The sequence below is a fragment of the Betta splendens genome, chromosome 8 (assembly GCF_900634795.4).
Source record: "Betta splendens chromosome 8, fBetSpl5.4, whole genome shotgun sequence".
In the NCBI taxonomy this organism is placed as follows: Eukaryota; Metazoa; Chordata; class Actinopteri; order Anabantiformes; family Osphronemidae; genus Betta; species Betta splendens.
In genome coordinates, this window is record NC_040888.2 from 12,458,700 (window position 1) to 12,479,207 (window position 20,508).

Consider the following 20,508-nt stretch of genomic DNA (forward strand, 5'->3'; position numbering starts at 1 on the left):
TGTGGCGTCGATTAATTAGTTTCAGTGGAAGTCGTCTTTGTGGATTTCCACATGGCGCTGGGGACTGCTCGCTGCTCACCAGTGATCTCATGCACTTCCATCTCCACCCACCCACTCACTAACACACGCACGCACGCACGCACGCACGCACGCACGCACGCACGCACGCACGCACGCACACACACACACACACACACACACACACACACACACACACACACACACACACACACACACGCAGAAACAGCTGCATCAGCAGCAACGATAAACAATAGCTCCGGTGGGAGGAGTCTCCAGAGGGAGGACGAGGCAGAGACTGCCAGCATCTCTGAGGCTGCAACTATGTCCACAGCATCTATAGACGATCAGACGGGTTCGATGCAGAATCATCCACTGGTTAAAGGACTGTATCAGTGGTTTTACACGTTTTAATTACACCATTCCTCATTACTTCATCACAGCTGACCATTTGCAAGTTATGCCGCTACCGTTCAGACATTTGAGGGCTTTGTTCTCCAGGTCCCCGTTCATTTATCTTTCCATAAGGCTTCCATTACATTATGTTTATTAAGGGACACTGTGGAGACTTTCCAAATCTGCGCTTAAAAGACATTACAGAGAAATACTGTAGAAATTGGATTACATGACGCAAGAAAGTTTGAAGACTGTGGTATTTTATATTACATACTGTAGGACTGAGTGAAAATCAATGCTTGCCTTGAAAAAAGAAAGGGAAAAAAACATGCAACATCTAAAAATGTGTAGGATGCATAGAAAGGTCAGCAAATATGTAGAGCAGGGTTTGCAGAAAAGAAACTAAAACTAAACCCACTGATCCAGTGTTGCCTTTGTTTGGTGAATTTAATTATAGGACCCTCTACAGTATATTTCACGCCTTAGGAGGCCGCGTATGGAGGCAACAAACAAGATCAAGGCCACTCTGCCATCACCTTTGATTAGCCTGACTATCGTTAAGCTCTTGAGAAACCCATAATTACGCTACAGCAGCCCCGTCCATTCAAACAGTGAAGTGCCAGTGTTCAGGCACAGCAGTCAGTGTGACAGCAGGATGGGGGGGAGGGGGGCAGAGGTCCTGATTGCTCCTGGGAAGGCTGTGAGAGCCCTCACCATGCACCGAGAGAAGCACTGTTGAAGAACCCAGTCGTGCAAATGAGGGCACCCTCGAGCAGCGCAGCATGGGCGCCGCGCGGAGCTCACTCGTGCTTCGAGTGTTTTCGTTCCCCCCCACACTCGCTGGCTCTCCGAGATCACAGTTTCTAATTACTGATTATGGTCTGCTGTGGCCGTCCTAATGAGCCCTTCATTCAGAGCCTCGTTAGAGGCTCGCAGGTTTCTCCACACCCTTAACCCCGCTCCGTGCGGGGGTGAAGCGCGGGCCCCTGCCTGTTTAGAGCTGACGGACGCCGGAGCCGACGGAAGGTTTGGCCGACGCGGCGCTGCTGAGCTGTAGCCTCCTCTTCTGCAGGTTTCACTCATGCATAACAGTAATGGAGCACTGAGGCAGCGGTGCTGCACCAGCCATTAGGAGCTGGAGGGATGCGGCTCTGCACATGCTAATCACATAAAGGCCCATTGTCAAGGCCATGTCAGAGGGTGGAGCGCACCAGCCAGCTCCTTGCCAGGCTCTGCCCAAGACAATCAATCCTGCAATCTTCTACTACGCCAATCGTCGAAAGGGTGGGGGGGTGGGGGGTATAGGGGTAGCAATAGGAAGAAATGGGCGACATGTGGGCGAAGGGGGCGACTGAAGGGGGCTGGGTGGGCTGTGATCAATTTTGCATCGCATATCTGCATGCGCCGGCCAGGCACACTAAGCCTCTGAGCTAATTACTGAGGCGATTTGGATTCCGCACGACCTGCACCGGAGCTGGGAACAATAAAGCCAACAATCAGACGGAGAAGGAGCAATTTATAAAGCCAGGGCCAGGCCTCTCAAGTAATTAATATCATTCGTGGGATGTTGTCTTCGTAACGACGGGAATTAGCGTCTCTGGGTTCTAATGGTTCAATTAGGGTATTACATTTAAAGAACATTTCTGGCAATTGTCTCCATTCAGAACCATTGTTGTTATTATATTGGGCATGTTGGGTTCAATTCCTATTGAGGCTTTTGTGAGACACAAGGGTGAGCCGTCGAACTGCTCGGTGCCTCATTAATCGGTTAAAAGACAGGGAGAGAATGAGAAAATTTCGGCCGAGGCCCTCTGGTCGGCAGATACGTATGATTGCATCCGTCTGCAGCTCACCGCTCTGTATGTTTATCCTCTGAACAGGTATTCTGGAAAAATCATTTCCTCCATGCTGATTCCAGCAGAAATTTAATGTTCAATTATAGACTACAAACTATTAAAGAAGCGTTGTAATATAACAGAGCGATCCTGGGAAAACTAACTGCTGTGTGTCCCGTTTTTTTCCCCATCCTCAATGAGTTTTTACGCCAAAATAAAAGGATTGCAGCTTTTTGCCTCTTCACCTGAGTCACCTGTGTAAAGGTAACCTACAACAATAAAAATGAGTGTAATTTTTCCTTTATGGTACTCACCCCAAACATTTGCCTTAGATCAGGGTCCCGGAAGCGGAAGGGAATGTTGGAGACATGTAACCTTTTGGGTTGCTGCTTCTCTGAAGAGTCTGAGTGCTGGAGCTGGAGCTGCTGAGAGCCCTCTGTTTGCGTCACATCATCTGTCTGCCGGAGGGAAACAAACAGAGAAAAGACACAAGCTGCTCATTAGCTGCTACAGTATACTGTACCTCCCGGTCGTGAAAGTGCGAGGAGGAGGAGGAGGAGGAGGGGGGGGGGGGGTTGTGAGGCGTGGGGGTGGGAGGCTTGGCTGACTAACTTGCTCAGCTGCCATTTTTCAATTCGTCGAGAAACACAAAGCGAAAAAAACACCTGATGACTTATAGTGTCAAATTTGAGGTTGTGCATTACAAATCCACTTATTAATCACTCGCACTTAGCTGTTGAGCAACGGAGAAGATTGAAGGCGCTGACAAAAAGGCGTGGATATAGATCCCACAAAGCCCTGACATGTCTAGACTAAAGACACATTATTGGTGACGTTTGCACGCAGCCATCAGAGTGCGGGGCCTAAAGCCCTCAGCGTTGTTGTTTCCATCATTATGCGAATGCTGTGCTGACATTTCTATATAAATGACATGTCTGATGTCAATGACAAATTTCACTTGTTTCGCTGTGTGACACCGCTGATGGATTTCAGTGATGCTGCTGGTGGCTCATCTGTTGAGACGGACCTTGTTTTTTTTTTTGAGATAGTTTCTTTTTCGTTGGGACGAAGCCTCTATCGGTCGACAGCACAGTTCATCGTTTGTAAAAAAAAAAAAATAAATCACCTGCTGGGTTCAGAGAAGTTGAACCACAAGATCAATATCAATCACACGTTTGAGCATTAAGTATGGAACTATAGCCAGGAGCCAATTAGCCGGCTCAGACCGGGAGCTAAACACTGGATCCGTGCATTGGTTGCAGTGACTTCCTGCAGAGCGAGGACGCCTTTGCCACCGCGCTCCTAAATGTGCCATGATTTGTTTTTAGTCGTTGTTCTAGGGAACATAAAGTACAGAATGAAATGCGTTTTAACAGGGTGGCGTTTATGTTTACTAACAGGACGAAGCCGTGAAAGTTTAGCATCTCGGTTGAGCTCCCAGGAAGATTTGCTGGAAGGTTAATGAACACGAGCCCGTTACCTGATGGAGCTGCATCGTTACTGCGCCGCTCGTCAGACGAGGGGAGTAAATTACACTCACAACCACAAGATGTCACTCAGCAGGATTAGATTAAAGATGGTTTTTAACAAACAACTGAAGCTGGGGTTTCCTTGCTTTGTCCTCTGGAGGGGACGCCAAGTCGCCGCTCTGATTCGCACGTAAACTTGGCATCTGATCCAGTGTCAGTGACGCTGGGTGGAAGCTATATAAAGAAAGGCGCCGAGAAATGAGAGAGTGGAAGTGGCAGATATCGAGCACAAAAACTGTTTGAGTGTGATATGTAAACTGCAAGGTCTCCTGGGAAGTGCTCTCCAAGCATGGCAAACACACTATACACTGGCTGGGAAGTCACAGACACAGACGCAATCTTGTAGCGAGATACAGACGTGGAAAAGGAGCAGGTTGTTTCCACAGTGCGAACGGTTCAAATGACACGCGCCCGCGCTCGCTCGCTCACGCACGCACACATACACACACGACACAGCGATAACCCTCATCCTGCTCGGAGGCTGTCAGACGGCTGCAGGCCTCTCTTAGTGATACATATCCCACTATTTAGGAAATGGGGAAGGGATTTATTCATTATAATTCATCATCACAGTATTATCATTATCTTCATGATCGTAATGATGATCGTCTTTATTATTCTCATTATCATAATCACAATCTCCACTGTAATGGCCGTCATTTATTTGGTTTTTATGGCCCATTCCGGGACAGTGACATACATTGTTAACAGTGACAGTTGTTTGATTCAAGGTCCCACTTTGTCTCCCCTGCGGCCGTGCAGGTAGGCCAGGATCGGCGGCGGCCTCCCGAGCCCCGCCCGGGCCCAGCGGCATCCCGGCCCGGGGTTAACAAGCGGCGAAGGACGCGAGGGCCGCGCGGCGCCAGACGGCGGCTCCGACGGCGACGAGTGGATTTGTGACAGAGAAAGACAGGCGGAGGGGTCTTAACTCTGCCGTGTCCTCGCGTGCTGGAGGTTAATAGCCTGAGTAGCCATGTTGGGCCCCGGGGGTGACACATTGCAGACAGATGCTGGGACTGTGCGGGGTGACAAGGTACCAGAGCCCCGCGGGTCAATCTGTTTCATCGGTCACACACGACACCGCCGACCTTTAGCGTATGTTGCCAGACTACTGAGCACCGCTGTCCTCCAGCCCTGGCTGTCTGGCTTTTTATCGCAGCGGGCGCAATCGCATGTTTGCAAACATCCAGATTAACTTCCACTCGGCTCTGCGACAGGCCTGCAGCATGCTGACATCGGGGGCAAATACACATACAGAGGACACAAATACTGAATTGCTGACTCCCAAGCACCCCAGACTGCATACTACTAACTCAATAACTTGGAGTGTCACCGAGATCCGGGACGTCTGCCTATGCGCCGCTCCCGGAGCTCCAACCTGCCTGCATTTTTGCGAGATGGTGATGTTGCAGTGGAAAATAATTACCTCCGTATTACCATAGGAGGCCACCTTCAGCGGCACTTTACTGTCCCGACAGCTGCTGTCACAGGGAGGAGGAGGGGGTGCGATGCATAACATGCCATCACAGCCAAAGGCAGCAAACCAGAGAGTGAGAGAGCTGTCAACCCTGGCAACTCTCTGGCTTCCTGTTCAGTCATTTCTCTAAAAGAATACCCTGCTGTTATTTGCAAATCGCCTGCAAAGTGCTCTGCTCAGCACTTTCCTCCTCCTTGCAGAGTGGCATTACAAGAGCATAATTGAAACTATCTGATTGGAATGCTGCCAAGCAGGTAGATTACATCCGATTAAATGTGGGGGGTTGGGGTGGGGGGCAGCGTGGGGGGTTCAATCAGAGGAATTATAAAGCCTAAGCTTTAATTCATTATATCCTCGTACTGGTCCTCGGCTGTTTGTTTTCTTTTTATAAAGGAGCAGCAAATACGTCCTCTCCATCACCTGTGAAGAAGCGGGGTGTGGACCCCCCCCCCACCTCCTCTGCCTCCCTCCTTACAAAGCAGCGAAACAGCAAAGGTCCCGTTTGTCTGCACTGGACTGTGATGCCTAAGTAATGTAAGTTTTAACAAAGGAGAAAAAGAGACGTGAGACTACGTTTCAGACATGAAGACGATGTATCGGAGCCCCATTTGTCCGTTAACTAACGTATCAGCTGCACGGTTGCCCTGGGTGACGTCTTTCCTCAGCAACATGAGCAAACGCGTACACGCTGTGGTTTAATATGACCATTCTGCTGCCCTAAATAGTTACTAGAGCACCAAATGTGGATTAATCCACCGCTGGAAATAGTCCCCAACAAACGCACATTGTTTCCTCTTGATTGTTAGACAACAACTACAGTTTGTCCACTGGAAATTGGTGAGCTTTAAAAATACACTGTCTTAGTGGTGTTGGAAGTGTTTTTACTATATTTGTCTTCAGCAGGTGTCAGAGCTGAGAGCCAGCGAGAATGTTTTGAGAAACCGACGGGAGCACATTGTTATTTCGGGTCTTTTCGCAGAAATTCTGGGTCGTAAACAGATACGAACGGCAGCCTGTCCTCCAAATTATCCAGCCGCTGCTGCTGTTGCCTTTCAAACGGGAGTTTCCGGCGGCTCCTTGAGACGACGCGGGCGAACGCGTTTTAATGGCGCCGCTGCTGCCAGCGCCGCCTCTGAAAGCGACACCCCCGGTGGACTCGGGCCTGTAAACGCGCCTCACGGGCGCCGTGTCCCCGTGAACGCCTGCACAGGCGCCGCCGTGTTTTCCACATGCCCTCGTGTGTTTGCGCGCGTGTCTATGTTATCACGGCCGCCCAGAATACCCTTTGGAAAGTCTTCATGCTGCTGACATGAGCTGTGGAAAATCTGGAATTGAGTGCTGTCCTAACGCCACTGCCTTAATTTGTTATCTGAAAAGAGAATGATTACTCATGAAATTCAACCAAACCTCAGACTTTTTGAACTGAGCCAGATAACGAGCTCAGTTTTTTTTTTGCAGCAGAGCTCTCTGGCAGCCCTCTGCTCCCCTCATCTCTAAGGATTTGGAGAAAAGTTGGGGGCTGCCTCTCTTCCTCAAGTCGCCAGCTTTCAAGTCAGCTTGTTTGAACATGGCACAGAGCAAGGTCCCAGAGGTCTGTCTCTGGACAACGCCACCTTCCCAGTATAGACGGGGGACTGGCAGAAACAGAGAGACAGAGAGGAAAGTGAGGAGAGTTCCTGCGCCTCATTAAAACATACACACTCGCCGTCCTCTGCAGGGAATTCACACAGAATCCATACATTTCACTGAATTCTCGCTCTCTCTTGACTCTTTTTAAGTCTTTAAGTCGAGTGGACGCGCAGGGTAAAGCGTCGTCATCGGGCAGAGGAGCTGAGCGCAGCATAGTGGAGTCACGGGGGGGGGGTGCAGCGAGCGGCTGATCTGCTCCCTCAATCTGTGTTTCTGCAGGGTGCCCAAATCAAAGGCACCCGAGCCCGTCTGTGGCACCCAGAGCAAACAGACTGGCTCCGTCATTAAAGCCGGGGAACACAGCAGTGGGCGACACTACACCAGCGGCCCCCGAGGATTAGACTCTCTGTTTACGCCCCACTAATCTCATCCCTCTGTCCCCACCTCAGAAAAGACGGGTGGAAGCGGCGAGGAGCGCAGGCGCGGGGGGAATGGCGAGGGGGCCGGGCACAAGAGGGGAAGCGCATGAAGGGAGAGCGAGGCGGGCTCTCATCTCCACACGGCCGCCGTCTCTGGGCGCTCTTCACAGCGGGTGAGCAGATGAAATGAAATCAAACGCCGAACCGGCGAGAGAGCGGCGATGGCCAAAGAGATGGAAGGAGCGGCGCACAGTGTCAGATGGGGGAGAAGGAGGAGGCTACACCTCCTGCCAAGTCCCTCCTGACTTAAACTCTCTTATGTGTCAGCGATTTCTGTAAGTGCGGCGCCTAATCACGAAGCAGTTGGACGGCGAAACACAAATCTTCAAATCAAACACAGCTACATTACAGCGCAATGACAATGCGCTATACGTCGCTATGGCTCCGTTTCTACCACATAAGCACTTTTTGCTCCGTCGGATATTCATAGCCGCGCAGTAATTGTGAGACGGGGAATATAGAGTTATTAACAGTGTTCTTTATGAGTGACCCAGATCACTCTCAGGGGGGCTTTGGCCTCCCCGTGACCTTTCCCAGCAGGTGTTTCCAGGCTTTACGAGAAAAGAGGGTCTGAAGGTCTGATTTTTTTCTCATCCCAGCTCGCATTATCCGTCTCTCTAGATGCGTCTGTGAAGTTTGCAGATAAGTCGTCCTTCCTTTTATCTACATCTGCGTCTTATGAAGGTAAATCCCAGGTCAGGGCACTTTGTAAAACAGCATCAATACATAAAAATGAACGGTTTGATACGTGTTTTAGCATTTTCACCCGTCCAAGCTGTTTCTCCGCGTTGCCACTGATGCTTAAATATATGCAGGCTTACTGTAATATGCAAATGAGAGAAGAAACATAACAGACTATAAGTATATATTGTGACACAGTTATGCAGGGAAATAAAGCAAAGGTCCAAACTGTCTGGATGCATCTGCAGATAATGAAACTATTTTACAGTCCAGCAGCTGGTTTTGGCCGGTCGAGGAAAAGTGCTTCTCCCTTTTGCTTCTTTAACCGAGGCCAAAGAGATCGGAGGGAAGGGGAGTGTCCTCCTTTCAGAGATCCTACATCATTCACGTCTATTCATGTCCAATATGCTTCACACGAATAAATAAAACAGCGCCCGTTTGCATGTTTGCAGCAAATGGCTCCTTAGAAATGCACTTTCATCTCAGCGGCGCATTTCCAACTAAATCCACCTCCGTCGCGGAGCACAAAGCATCGCCATGACACCGCCGCGCGCTGCTAGTTGCTAATGTGCAGCACCGTAACCCTCACTCCGTTTGACTCTCGCTCTCAGCCCGCGCGTTTCATCAAGAAAGTTATGTAAGGAGGCCAAGTCGTGTTTGTGTGCGCGACGCAGAAAACATCAATTTATCCAGTGAAAAGGGGAAGAATGACTGATTCGTACGAAGCGATGCGGTTTAGATGTGTCTGTCGCGTCAGTTACGCTAGCTACAACATGAGCGAATGTAAAATGTAGACATATGACAGAAGAAACAGAGTTCTAATTTCTCATGTCACAAACAGAGGAAGGAAGCAACAACAAAACTTATTAGACAAAACTGTAATGAACAAAAAAAAGGGAAAATACTAATAATATAATTTTACTTTTCCACAGTGTGTTGAAGACAGTGCTTGCAGATGGTGAAGGACACTGACCGGTGCGGTCGTGGTGGCGGTGATGGCGGGCGTGCTGTTGTCGGTGCCGGCCGGCTCGCTGTGTGTCTGCGTGGGCGTGTACAGGGTCATGGCGTGCTCGGGGACCCGGCTCTGCCCGGTGTAGTCCTGCGTCGGGAGCGGGTGCGGCGCCGCGAACTCGGCGGGGATGCCATTCTGTGGGGGGGGTGGGTACTGGGCTGGGGTGTACGGCTGGGCCATCGCTTCTGGTGGGTTGGTGGCCTCTTGGTTACCCTGTGGACGACACACACACACAAACAGGAGGCCAGCGTTAGAAGCGGTGTCGTGATCAAAAGCTAAAGTTCATTGTTCGAGTCGCGCAGCTAGCTTGAAAGATGCGCGCGCTTCCCAGCGGGATGTGGAGGGCGTCGGGGGAGAGCTGTCCTGCAAGCCAACCGAGTCAAGGGGAAGCAGCCATCATATCACCTCTCAGCTCACATTAGAGAAATCCTTGATCACCGCTAATGAACACAGTTTATGTTGTAGAGCATGGCTCGCAGTCGGAGGGGCTTGAGTCGGGGGGGAATCTCCACTGCACTCGTGGCAAGCACAAGAGGAAAGATCAATTAATTGATAAAATTTTGATTAGTGCCTTTGATTTCAGTGACAGGTCCGTTAAAGGAGCAGCTGCTCCCTCTCGAAGCGCTCGTGAAACGAGGCCGCTATTCACGCCGTTAATTCTTTCTCAGCCTGTCGTTCGGAGGCAGGTGCCAAAAAACGTTTTAGGAGGGCATTTCCGTAGTCAACTTTGGTTTTAAGTGGCCAGACAAGAAACATGTGACAGAAAAATGAAAGGATTTCGATGCATGACAGTTTTCAGCGCGCCGGTGGAAAGTTTGACGTTGGCTCTGCTCTTATTGTTACGACTCTCCGTCCTCCACATGCTTCCACACCACACACTATGCGGTCTCTACACCACAAATGCTTCTTAGTCTCGGCTCCTGACTTAAGTGATAGATGGCCCTTTGCAACGAAGCAGTTTCGCACACTCTTTGTCTCGTGTGGATGCTTGAGATGATGAGCTGGAGAAATAATGGACTTTTCTAGCTGGTGCACATTGTTAAACTCGGTAATGGCTACACTACAGAAGTGCATGTCTTATTGTTGCGAAGTACTAGGCTCCGCGAATCCAGACTAATGAGCAGAACAGTGAGATCAGTGCTTCTGGAGCGGATATCCATCCCAACATTAAAAACACGGAGGGAAAAAGGTGAGACAATAACACCGAAATCCAATAACACCCCCTGCAAATACCCTCAACCAAATTTAAAGATACAGATCATGTGAGCACGACGCATAACTCTTCCGATAAGAGAGGAGGAGGAGGGAAGTAACAGCCAGAAGTGAGGGTTTATGATTGGAGAAAAACAATAACAGTAAACAGATAGAGACATTTCTGTCTCTTCTTTTACAAGCTGGCTGGGGATGGAGCGATAGGAGATAAATGTGTTTTATTCCTCTTTTTCTTTTTTTTTTTGCTGCCGTAGTGTTTGGCCTCTTTCTGCAGATTTCAACACAGAGCGCTATCTGGGCAGGAGGAGGCTGCGGTTTTAATGAGAGAGAGCTGAGCAACACTATGCTGTAAATGTAGTGGAAATAATTCTACTCTGACGTGTTGGCAAACAAACCTCGGCACAAACTGGGCTCTGCCAATTAAGGGAATGCTCCATTATCTAAATGAAATAGGCGAGACGCCGTGAGAGGGGAGGACCGAGCGGCCTCCTGCAGCCCACGGGGCCTCCAGGCTACTCCTGCTGCAGGAGTGAAGCCTTGCTGCTGCTTGACCTAATCCCCCTCTTCCTTTTCATTATACTGTATTTCTATCTCCTCTGTCTCTCCCTCAATCCCTCCTCCCCCTTCCCTTTCATGCTCATCTCTTCCTCTCCCCTCCTTTTATGCAGAAACTTTTTTAATCTCTACCCCTGTGCTCCACTTTTCCTTTCCCTCCAGTCATAGCATTATATAACACACTTGCATTGCAGGGCATCCTAATTCAAGGAAGCTCTTGATGTTGGCAAATTTCGACTTCTAAGCGTCCTTTTTACCGGGAGAATGGGGCTGGTTACCTAAAAAAAGATGCACCTCCTGGTATGACAGCCGAGCGTGCTACCACGTCCCGTGTCCTGCTTTTAACGAGCGCGGGCGAACCATCAACACATCAATAACTCGACAGTCCAGCAAAGACAGAAAGCTCAGCAGCCTGGAAAAAAGAAGGTGCTGTGTTTGACTGTATGTCAAATACTGTTCTTGTTATTAGGGAGATCAAAGCGTCAGTTATCTCGACACCGCTGACCACAGTGGAGATCAGTGTTGTTAAGGATTTGCTGAGGAGTTGCCGGCTGTGTTTACATAACCCCCAGGTTGCGATCAGGAAAACACCATCATACAAACTTCAAACCGAATCTTGTTTTTTTAGGATTCATGCCCTCATCCCTGTTTTTAGAAACCTCCTTAATTATTTTGTCCAGGTGAGTTTGTGTTACTGTGACAACCTGGGCCGGATGAGCGTGTAGAGGCCGATAGATTTATTCATTCATTCAAGCAGAGACAGCGATTACATCACAATGAGCTGCAGTAAATATCCTTTTTCTCGTTATTTGTAGAAATATATTCCAAACCTCTTATTGTGCGGAGGTGGTAACAAGGTTAGAACAAAAGTGACTATGTAAATATCATATTTTAGATATTATCAAGCCAGGATGAGAGTGGAGTACATACACAGACACCCACCGCGTCAGGATGTGGACTATTCATCAGCAGGTGGTGTCGACTCCTACTGCAGCTCATTTGCTCCACACTAATTAAGAAGAACGGAATTTTTCTGTTGGCTTCTCTCTGGGCAAGTTTTGATCTTTTGCAGCATTCCTTTCTGTTTATATGTCAGCTCCTCAGTTCGGGTTTACTTTCCTCGCTAACAGCCCTGGATCGTCTTTGCGCCGCGTTACGCTAAACTTGTTAAATCGTCATCTGCCTTCGAGTGTCCCTCTGCACCCGGGTCGGGTTCGGAGTCGTTACGCTGGTGGGGGCGCGCGGCCCGACGGATCCGTGTCAGGCCCGTTGCTATGTGAGCCTTAAACAAGTGCAAAGGACTGAGACACGGCCAAGTGACACATAAACAGGAGAAGCGCCTGGGGCCCCGTATCGGAGAAGGGAAACGACTAGTGTTGTAGCACCATACCGCTTTTGTTTCAAAGGGCAGCAAGGCAAAAGCAGGGAGGTGGAGAGTACAGGCCTCATTAGCGAAACACAAAGTAACACTGGCTCTCGTATGATCTTCGCCTTCCTCTGATGTATGTGACAAACGAGTTATTCGACTGGAAATGAACTGGGGAGAGAAAAAAGGCCCATGCAAATCAGGGGAGTTGCGCTGGTCCCAGTGCGACCGCGAGCCCGTTCCACCGGGTCTGACTCTGCGTCAGCCAGATAATCCATGGCGCCTAATGAAAAGCCCTCCATGACAAACAAGTCAGGTACGCGGCACATCTCATTCCAGGGACAGAGATTGCTCTTCATTATGGCAATGAACGGCTGCTATGAGTTGCCATTATATTGGGATCCTGGTGAGTGCGTCTCAACCTGCAGGCCTGTTTATGGGAAAACAGCGAGTCCCTTTGCAGCGCGACGAAGAATAAAGGCGGCCTTTATTGATCTCCCTTCCTTTCTGCTGGAGCGTCCCTCCTTCCTTCTGTCTCTCCTCTCACCCCTTCTGCTGAGATTACGGGAGAAGCACAATAAAAACACCATCTCTAATCTTAAGCACTCTCCTCGTGTAAAATTGGATTGGAAAGCCTTACTTAAGAAGATCGCCTCAGAGTTTTTGTTTTTACGCTCGGCATCGGGAGCCAATGAGGTCAGCGGAGGCATTGTAGCTGTGCCCACTGCTGAGGCTGGCAGTGTGAGTGAACGTCCCAGCATGCCGTGCTCAGACACACAGACAGAGACTTTCACTGGTGTTAACCCCGGTGTAGATGGTCAAGGCTATATTCAATCTCTGCAGGTACAACCACTTGGCCGCGCGCCAGCGAGCCGTGATCCTTTTTAGCAACGCCGGGCGGGACGGTGTTGAGAGGCTAAGAGGAGATGGGTCGTGCAAATACCGGAGCTGTTAGGAGGAACTCATATTGGCAGAGTGCTGCGCTGACTCATAAGTGCAACGGGGGGGTCAAAGAGCATCGCCGAGGCAAAATACGGCCGGCGACTAATTGCGTTGCATTGAATCCGGAGGGAAATCACTCAAATGGGAGTGGGCTGATCAATCTGAGCGGTGGGAGCCGTGATGGAGTGAGCGGCTTTATAGCTGCAGCTCAATCACATGCACCTTGGATCATTTTTCAGCTAAAGCCTCCTGCTTTACATGGATTCTTCTGTATGACACTAAGAGTGTGAAGCACGCTTGCATACACAAAGCGATTCAAATAGATTTATGAACAGCTCTGCCGTGTTTTTGCATAATCCAAACAGCAAGAATAGTTTAATGTGGACTTAACATAAAGCATTGCTGTCGCGTTCTTTCCTGGAAAACGTACACAAGCAACTTGTTTTGTCAGATTACAGATGACATAACATTTTTAAGTGAATCTTAAGCTCGCCAGTGCCTGAAAAGTGCATTTGTCTCCGTTCCAAAGCGTGGCGCACGCCGCGTTCCCCTCCTGAACAACGCTCGTTCGGTTTTAATGACTGCCTGACGATGACAGTGGCAAACTTGTGACGAATCCTGCTGGGCCGTCACAGCGCACGCCCGAGCAGAGTTTTACAGGGAGGCTCAGCAGCGGCCTCGACGCGCCGCGATCAGTTGATGCAACACAAACGAAACACCGAGCGCCTTCTCCGCCGGGCGGCATGAAAGCCTCTTGTTGTCCCCGACTCTGCTGCAGATGCTCGGTTAATTGTAGCCCCGCGCACAGACAGGCAGGCGGGCGGGCGCGGTGATGGCCCGAGATGATTTCCACAGGCAACTGGCATTCATTTTGTCTTGAAGGCGCATAAATAAAGGCTGTCTAGCTGGGTCCATTTTAATTAGGCGAGCCACATGATCTTACTCCAACTCTCTCTGTTAACACTCACCAGAGGCTGCGGCATGTGTTAATTACAACCACATGCCACACAGCGAATCCAAGGTGAGCCAGAAAGAGAGAAGCTCAAACGGGGGAAAGAAAAACAAAACACATTTAGCCGAGCTGCTCGTGATGAGGCACATATTTGGTGCAACCGCTATTCCCCTCCTCCTGGTAAACCAATTACAGCTCGACGTTGGAGGAGAAAGCGAGATGTGGAAAAGCGGCCCAATTTAATGCAGATTCACACCCCCACCCCAACGCACCCCCCCCCCCCCCAGATCCTCCTCACCACTACAATGCATTTATGATTTCAAATAGGCTGGGGAGAGGGTTATTGTTTTGTCTCACGTTTCCCTTGCAAACTCCCATCTTTCCATTTTTCCACCTCATTTGTGGAAAAATCAATTCATGAAAATAAACACTCGGTGTCTTCGCTCTGCGTCCAAGTCAATTTGGAGTTTGCGCTCGTTTCTGCCACTCTTTTTTCCGAGAGGCTTAATCGCTTTCACGTGTCACATATGTTTCATCCCCTCTAACGTGATTTTTCCTCGTTATTGGGAGCACTTATTTGCTCCACAGCCTTGGATGGAGGTATTAGAAAGAGTTCATTTTCCTCAATCCCTTGCTGATTTCTTCATTACATCGCGGCCGAGGCGCCGCACGTGGCGCCGCGCGCCGAGATGGGACCGCTCTTAGCGGCGCGACTCGGTGTTACTATACCTCAGAGACGCCGGAGCGCCACTTAATAAACAGAGTAGACAGAGGATCACTTTGAACTCCTGTGACATGTAATGAACCTGTCTGTCTCAGCCACAGCTCCGTCTGGGCTCAGGCGCTGCACAAATGCAGGCGAAAGAAATAAATAAATAAGCGAGAACACATCCAAATAAGCCTGGAGGCCCTGTGAAAAAGCCATCAGTTACACATGGTTAGACTCATAGCGTTTTGCCAACGCCATAAGAGGAGATAATTGTCTGTTTCAGTGCTGTTGCCTCTTTTGTTGCATAACAGATATTTACATCTGGGACTAATTACTCTAGACTGGGTGTCAAAATTTGGATTAACTCGTGTGACGCATCCAGTTTTGCGTTTCGACTCGTGCATAGATGAAAGCAGACGCGTTGTTGCTCTGACCCTGTCACAAACTCACAGAACTTGTCTCTGGTCCACCTTTTATTTGAAAGCCGTCAGAAGAAAGCGGCACTGACACGTTCTATTAAAAATCCCCCCCCCCAGAACAGATCCACTTCTTTGAGATTGCTATTGATCATCGAGATAAGGAGGCGAATAGAACCAGAGCTGATAAGTGGGTCGGGCCCGGCGGCGCGAGGCCGCGGGTCGGCTCCACGGCGCTGTCAGCGCGCTGCTCTTCAAACCAGAGGCGAGTGTCTGAAAAAAAATCCAACGGGGGACGAAAATGCCAACATTTGTTTTAGAATCAGCTGACTGTCATGTTAATTCAGCCTTTTCTTTCCCCACGCGCGGGGTTATGATACGGGGGCCAGGGTTCCTCGTGGGGACAAAATGCCATTACTTAAGCATGCAGGAATCTCAACATGACATTCCTTGACCGCTGTGACAATGGCAAACATATGCAAATGAAGGAGAGTGCCACTCTCATTATGACCCTGTCACCGAGACAGTGACACCTCCCACCGGACCCCGGACACGTTAGAAACGGAGGGAACGTGGAAGAGAGAGATTAATGAAAGAGGAGGCCGGACCGTGACCGAGTTCCGAGAGGAGTAACGCCGGCGTTTACGCTATCTCTGCTCCTTTTCTTTCTCCCGTTTGTAATCTACCACTCTCTTTCAATGGCCCGTTTGCCTCACTGAAGCTGCTTTTTTTGTGTGTGTCTTTGCGCCGCGGTGGAACGAGGGACAGGTTTACACGGGCGGGATTCTTTGAAGTGAAAACGCCGACGAACCCTCGCTGTAGCCAAAGCTCATCTAATCAGGGGCTAATTCCAGTTATTAAGATTTGAGAGATAACTTTGATTCATCACAGTCCATCTACCCTGATCGGTTAATCACTGTCGCGCTAAGCTCTTTTTTAGTCATCCTTTTGTTTCCGCTCCCTCTGGCACGCGGAGAAGGGGAATAAGAGGGATGGAAGAGAAGGAACGGGAGAAGATATTAACAATATTAATGACCCGTGATTCTCGTCTCCTTAATGAGAAGGGTTATTAACTGTGATTATCCATGATGAAATGGTGCTAATTCTTGAAAGCTTGAGAAAACTTGTACAATCGCTTGTCTGCTGATTTGCTGCTGTGATGTTTAAGAAAAGAAAACGGTGAGCGTGGTGAGAAAGAGAGAAAGAGAACTTAGAGGATAAAGAGGTAGGGGCAACCTGGGGAAATGGAGAATCTCGCAGCAAGAGGCTGGGAGTTTTTTTTTTTTTTTACTGCTGCGCTTCAGACAGTTACAATCTTCACAGCGCTAAATCTGAACCCTGATGCGCTTCTTCCTCTCGGAGCTCCTGCCCTCGCGTCGCATCTTGCGTCACCCTCCGAGTGCCTCTTCCGGTGGCTAACGATCGGGCCCCGCGTACGCGCCCACCGGCCCATCTGTCGGTTGACACTGCTGAATGGCTGTTTGAACACCTATGACGCTCTCGCAATATCCCTGATGCAGCGCTTTTCCCCCACTCAACCTTTTTCCATTCCAATTATAGGAAGTTGCATGCTCGTGGAGTCCCTGTCGGCTTCGTATGATTCCCTCAACGTAGCGGATGGGGAAGTGAGGAGGGGGGTGCTGTCTGGTGAATCATTGATGTGCAGACTGGTTCATCGGAGATCTGTGCGTGTGTGTGTGTGTGTGTGTGTGTGTGTGTGTGTGCGTGCTACGGGGGGGGGGGGGGGGGGGGGGGGGGGGGCAGACAGATAACAATCCTGAATTATGCATGTCGATCCCTCGCGAGGAGTCGAGGCGGGCTGTGGCGACGGGGATGAGCCGCATCCCCTCATCCCCGGGGACAAATTTTGATAGAAAAGAGCTAGGTGTGGAGAAAGTGGGGACCACCGTGAGCGTTGCTTGACCGCCACGTGCGCCTCCCGTTCCCGGGCACCGCTAACCGTCATGGCCGCCGCCCGACGAGCAACTCGCTGATGCGCGACAAAAAATAAAAAAGAGAAAGCGGCTGAGAACACATCCCAGTTATGAAGCCCGTTCTGCGGCGCGGTAATAATGCTAACGGGCCACAGTGGCAGATTTGCCAACTTATTTGTTAGATGTGCGTTTTTAAAAGCATCTGTGGGAATTTAAGCCCGGGCCACGCGGAATGCTATCACGCTCCCAAAATTACACTGCATCACAGAAACACCTGCTGGGCCCATTTTAGATAATAATCCTATTTCTACATGCCAGTACAGCTTTCAGACGGGAGAAATTGGATTGTTTGCATTACTGACCTGTGGAGCAATGCAAGCTGGGAAAAGCAACAGCCTTGAGGCTTTATTAGATTCAATCGCTCTTTCATAAACAAAACCTTACTTTTCAAAACGGTGAAAAAAACCCTACTAAATGTGGGCAAGCCAGCACTTTGTGGACACACTCCATTTATTTTCTCCAATTAAATCTCTTTAATTGGATTGAGAGCTGGCACCTGGTTTACACTCTGTCAACCACACAATTCACAATAATTGATGTCAGAGCTGCGGTGTGGGTGCCGATGGGAGAGGGATTTAGAGCATGTCTCACTACTCCACAATTTCACTGTGATCAATTTATCAATGGCCCACCTCGCTGTCTACCAGCGTCCACTGCACTCAGATGGCAAATGCCTTTACTTTTAGGTGTGAAAGCAACTGAGCAGCCACACACACACACACACACACACACACACACACACACACACACACACACACACACACACACACACACACACACACACACACACACACACACACACACACACACACACAGAGCACTTAGATCGTTTATTACAGCGAGTAGCAGCAGCACAACAGAAAAGAGAAGCACCTGCACCGCAGTCTAGAGCACAAACATTGGTTTCAAATCTTTCTTTGTGACTATCATCAGATGCTGTAAAATAAGTACGACGATATATTACGAGAGCGCTACCAGACATTGGTCATTTGCTGAGTTGTGTCAATATTCTCTTCATGGAACACACTGCTTATAAATTAATATTGAGCCTCCTTTAACGTTTACACTGAATCATTGCAGATTTGATCTGATGTTGGCGCAGATCGATAGAAAAACATTTCATGGAAAACCGAGATCTTTGAAAGTATTCCACATCAATTTCTTTTATAGTGTTTATAGGCATTGTAAAGCCAGACAATCTAACTACATGTAGTTGAGTAAAACCTCCAGCTCCTTTTCTAAAATATAGTATTATAAGTATAGTGTGGCATAAAAGAGAAACACTACAGTATAATAAAAGGAAATTGTACTTCAACCCATTATTCGGCAAATGCACAGTTACTTTCCACATGCACTGGTCTCCAGCATAAAGGAAATCACACATCCGCACATTTTCACATTCAAATTTCCATACGTAGTTGTGAGATTTGAAGCACACGTGAATATGTATACCTACAGAACTTGGCTCCGCTCCGGAATACAAATGTCGGCGCGGAATACAAATGGTGTGCGCCCACACGTGGAAACACGCAGAGATACAAATCCAGGAGATGCATCACAGCCAGCTGACAGCACCTTTAAGACACTTTGAGAAACACGCGGCTCCTGAATAGCGAGCTCCGCTGCCATACAAATGGAGAGAGGCAGAGACAGAGCGAGAGGGAGGCCAAGGGAGACCCGACACAGTAAATAAAAATACAATTTCCTCCAGTGACATGCCCATTCTGTTGGAAGCCTGACTCTAATTATTCTAAGCACTTTGAGGGATGGCTTTCCACTGCATTAATCTACACATCCCACTAGCCCATCCACAGTCGATGCACTTTTAACTACCTATGGACGCCCCGAAACTCTTCCTAACACCTCAGGAGGAGGAGATTGACTTTGCACAGTGATGGGGTGAAATGTTTTGCCTGAGTGGATCTTTCTCTTAATCTCGCTGCACAACACTGTGCAACAATTTTATTTTCAGTTTAAAATAGCATAACCCCCCCCCCCCAAAGAAGATCAGATTTAAAGGAAGGGATGTATGTGGTGTGGTGAAGCTCAGAGCGAATTCTCATTACAGGGCTTGTGTGAGAGTGTGGTTGTTTTCCTCTGGCCAGGAAAGTGCTCGTAGCTCATTTGGAACGGAGATGAATCGATAAATCACCAGGGACCATCAATCAGTCAATGAGCCTATCAATACTCAGTGGATGAGGCTCCTCCCACTGCGAGAGGCCATGTTTGGTAGGAATATGTCGGGCAAATGGGCTTTTAACATAATAGCTCTGTCCACTTGTGCTGAGTGCAAGATTGATGCTGTGCAATGTTTACATGTTGACACAAGCTGTAATAATGATACACAGCACGTGCCATGTTTACATGTAAAATAATCAACACATGCACGCATGCAGGCATACGTGCGCACACACACACACACACACACACACACACACACACACACACACACACACACACACACACACACACACACACACACACACACACACACACACACACACACACTCTTACAAACTGTGATATGAAAGACTCCTCACATTCTAGTCATGTTTATCAAAATCTAAACAAGATCAAACCATCTTTGAAACAGCTCTGCTGTCTGATCGGGGCCGTGTGTTTGACTTTACCGCACTGCAATATCTAGCCTTCATAAACATCTGTCCCCCTGGTGGACAGGAAAAAAAAGAGGAGAGATGCCGGAATGCAGGCACAGAAGCCGAGATCTGTCCTTTCTAATTAATCGCCCGCTTGTTTTTAAGTAAGATCTTTTTTTTTTAATACTGGGACTTTTCCAGCTCCTGTTTGTTTTTTCATTCCAGCGGTCACAGAGGCCAAGCTACAGCACATTATGAGGGGGGTGACATTTCGATAGAACTAGGAGGGCAGCCTCTCTGTGTTCAATACGCTGAAGACATAATGCAGAATAAGGGTCAGCATGCAATAACATGCAGTGTTGTTTAGTGCTGAGGCTGGTGATATTCAACATTACTCTTACAGATGAAGACAAAGACCAGACCTGAAATGATCCTATTAATACAGCACACTCAGCCACACTACACTGGTCCATGTGTAGAAATGGCCGGAAGAAACCAGCAGCAGGATTGTTGATCTTTTCATGGAATTTGTTTGTGATTAATGGTGGAGCTGAGCTACAATATTTGTAATTGAGGCCATGAAACACACAACAACTTGTATTACAGAGGCTCCAGGTCACTCATTTACCTTCATTATTAAGTATAATATTTAAAATGTGTTATTGACTCTGAGGCATTCTTGTTATCGGTACTAACAGAAACCTGAAAT

General features: G+C 48.8%; 1 protein-coding gene across 8 annotated transcripts in view; it reads right to left on the reverse strand.

The window, feature by feature from the left end:
- The window catches only part of LOC114861132 (RNA binding protein fox-1 homolog 3-like), a 379,746-nt gene that overhangs the window by 21,799 nt on the left and 337,439 nt on the right, over positions 1 to 20,508 (reverse strand). For 5 of the 8 annotated variants that reach the window (XM_055510625.1, XM_055510624.1, XM_029160160.3 and 2 more), the window contains 2 exons: positions 8,967 to 9,269; positions 2,564 to 2,707 (listed from right to left, as the gene is read on the reverse strand). In XM_055510625.1, the coding sequence (XP_055366600.1) occupies positions 2,564 to 2,707; positions 8,967 to 9,269 (447 nt within the window). The remainder of the gene's footprint in view (positions 1 to 2,563; positions 2,708 to 8,966; positions 9,270 to 20,508) is intronic. The other 3 variants (XM_055510626.1, XM_029160162.3, XM_029160163.3) reach the window with 1 other exon arrangement.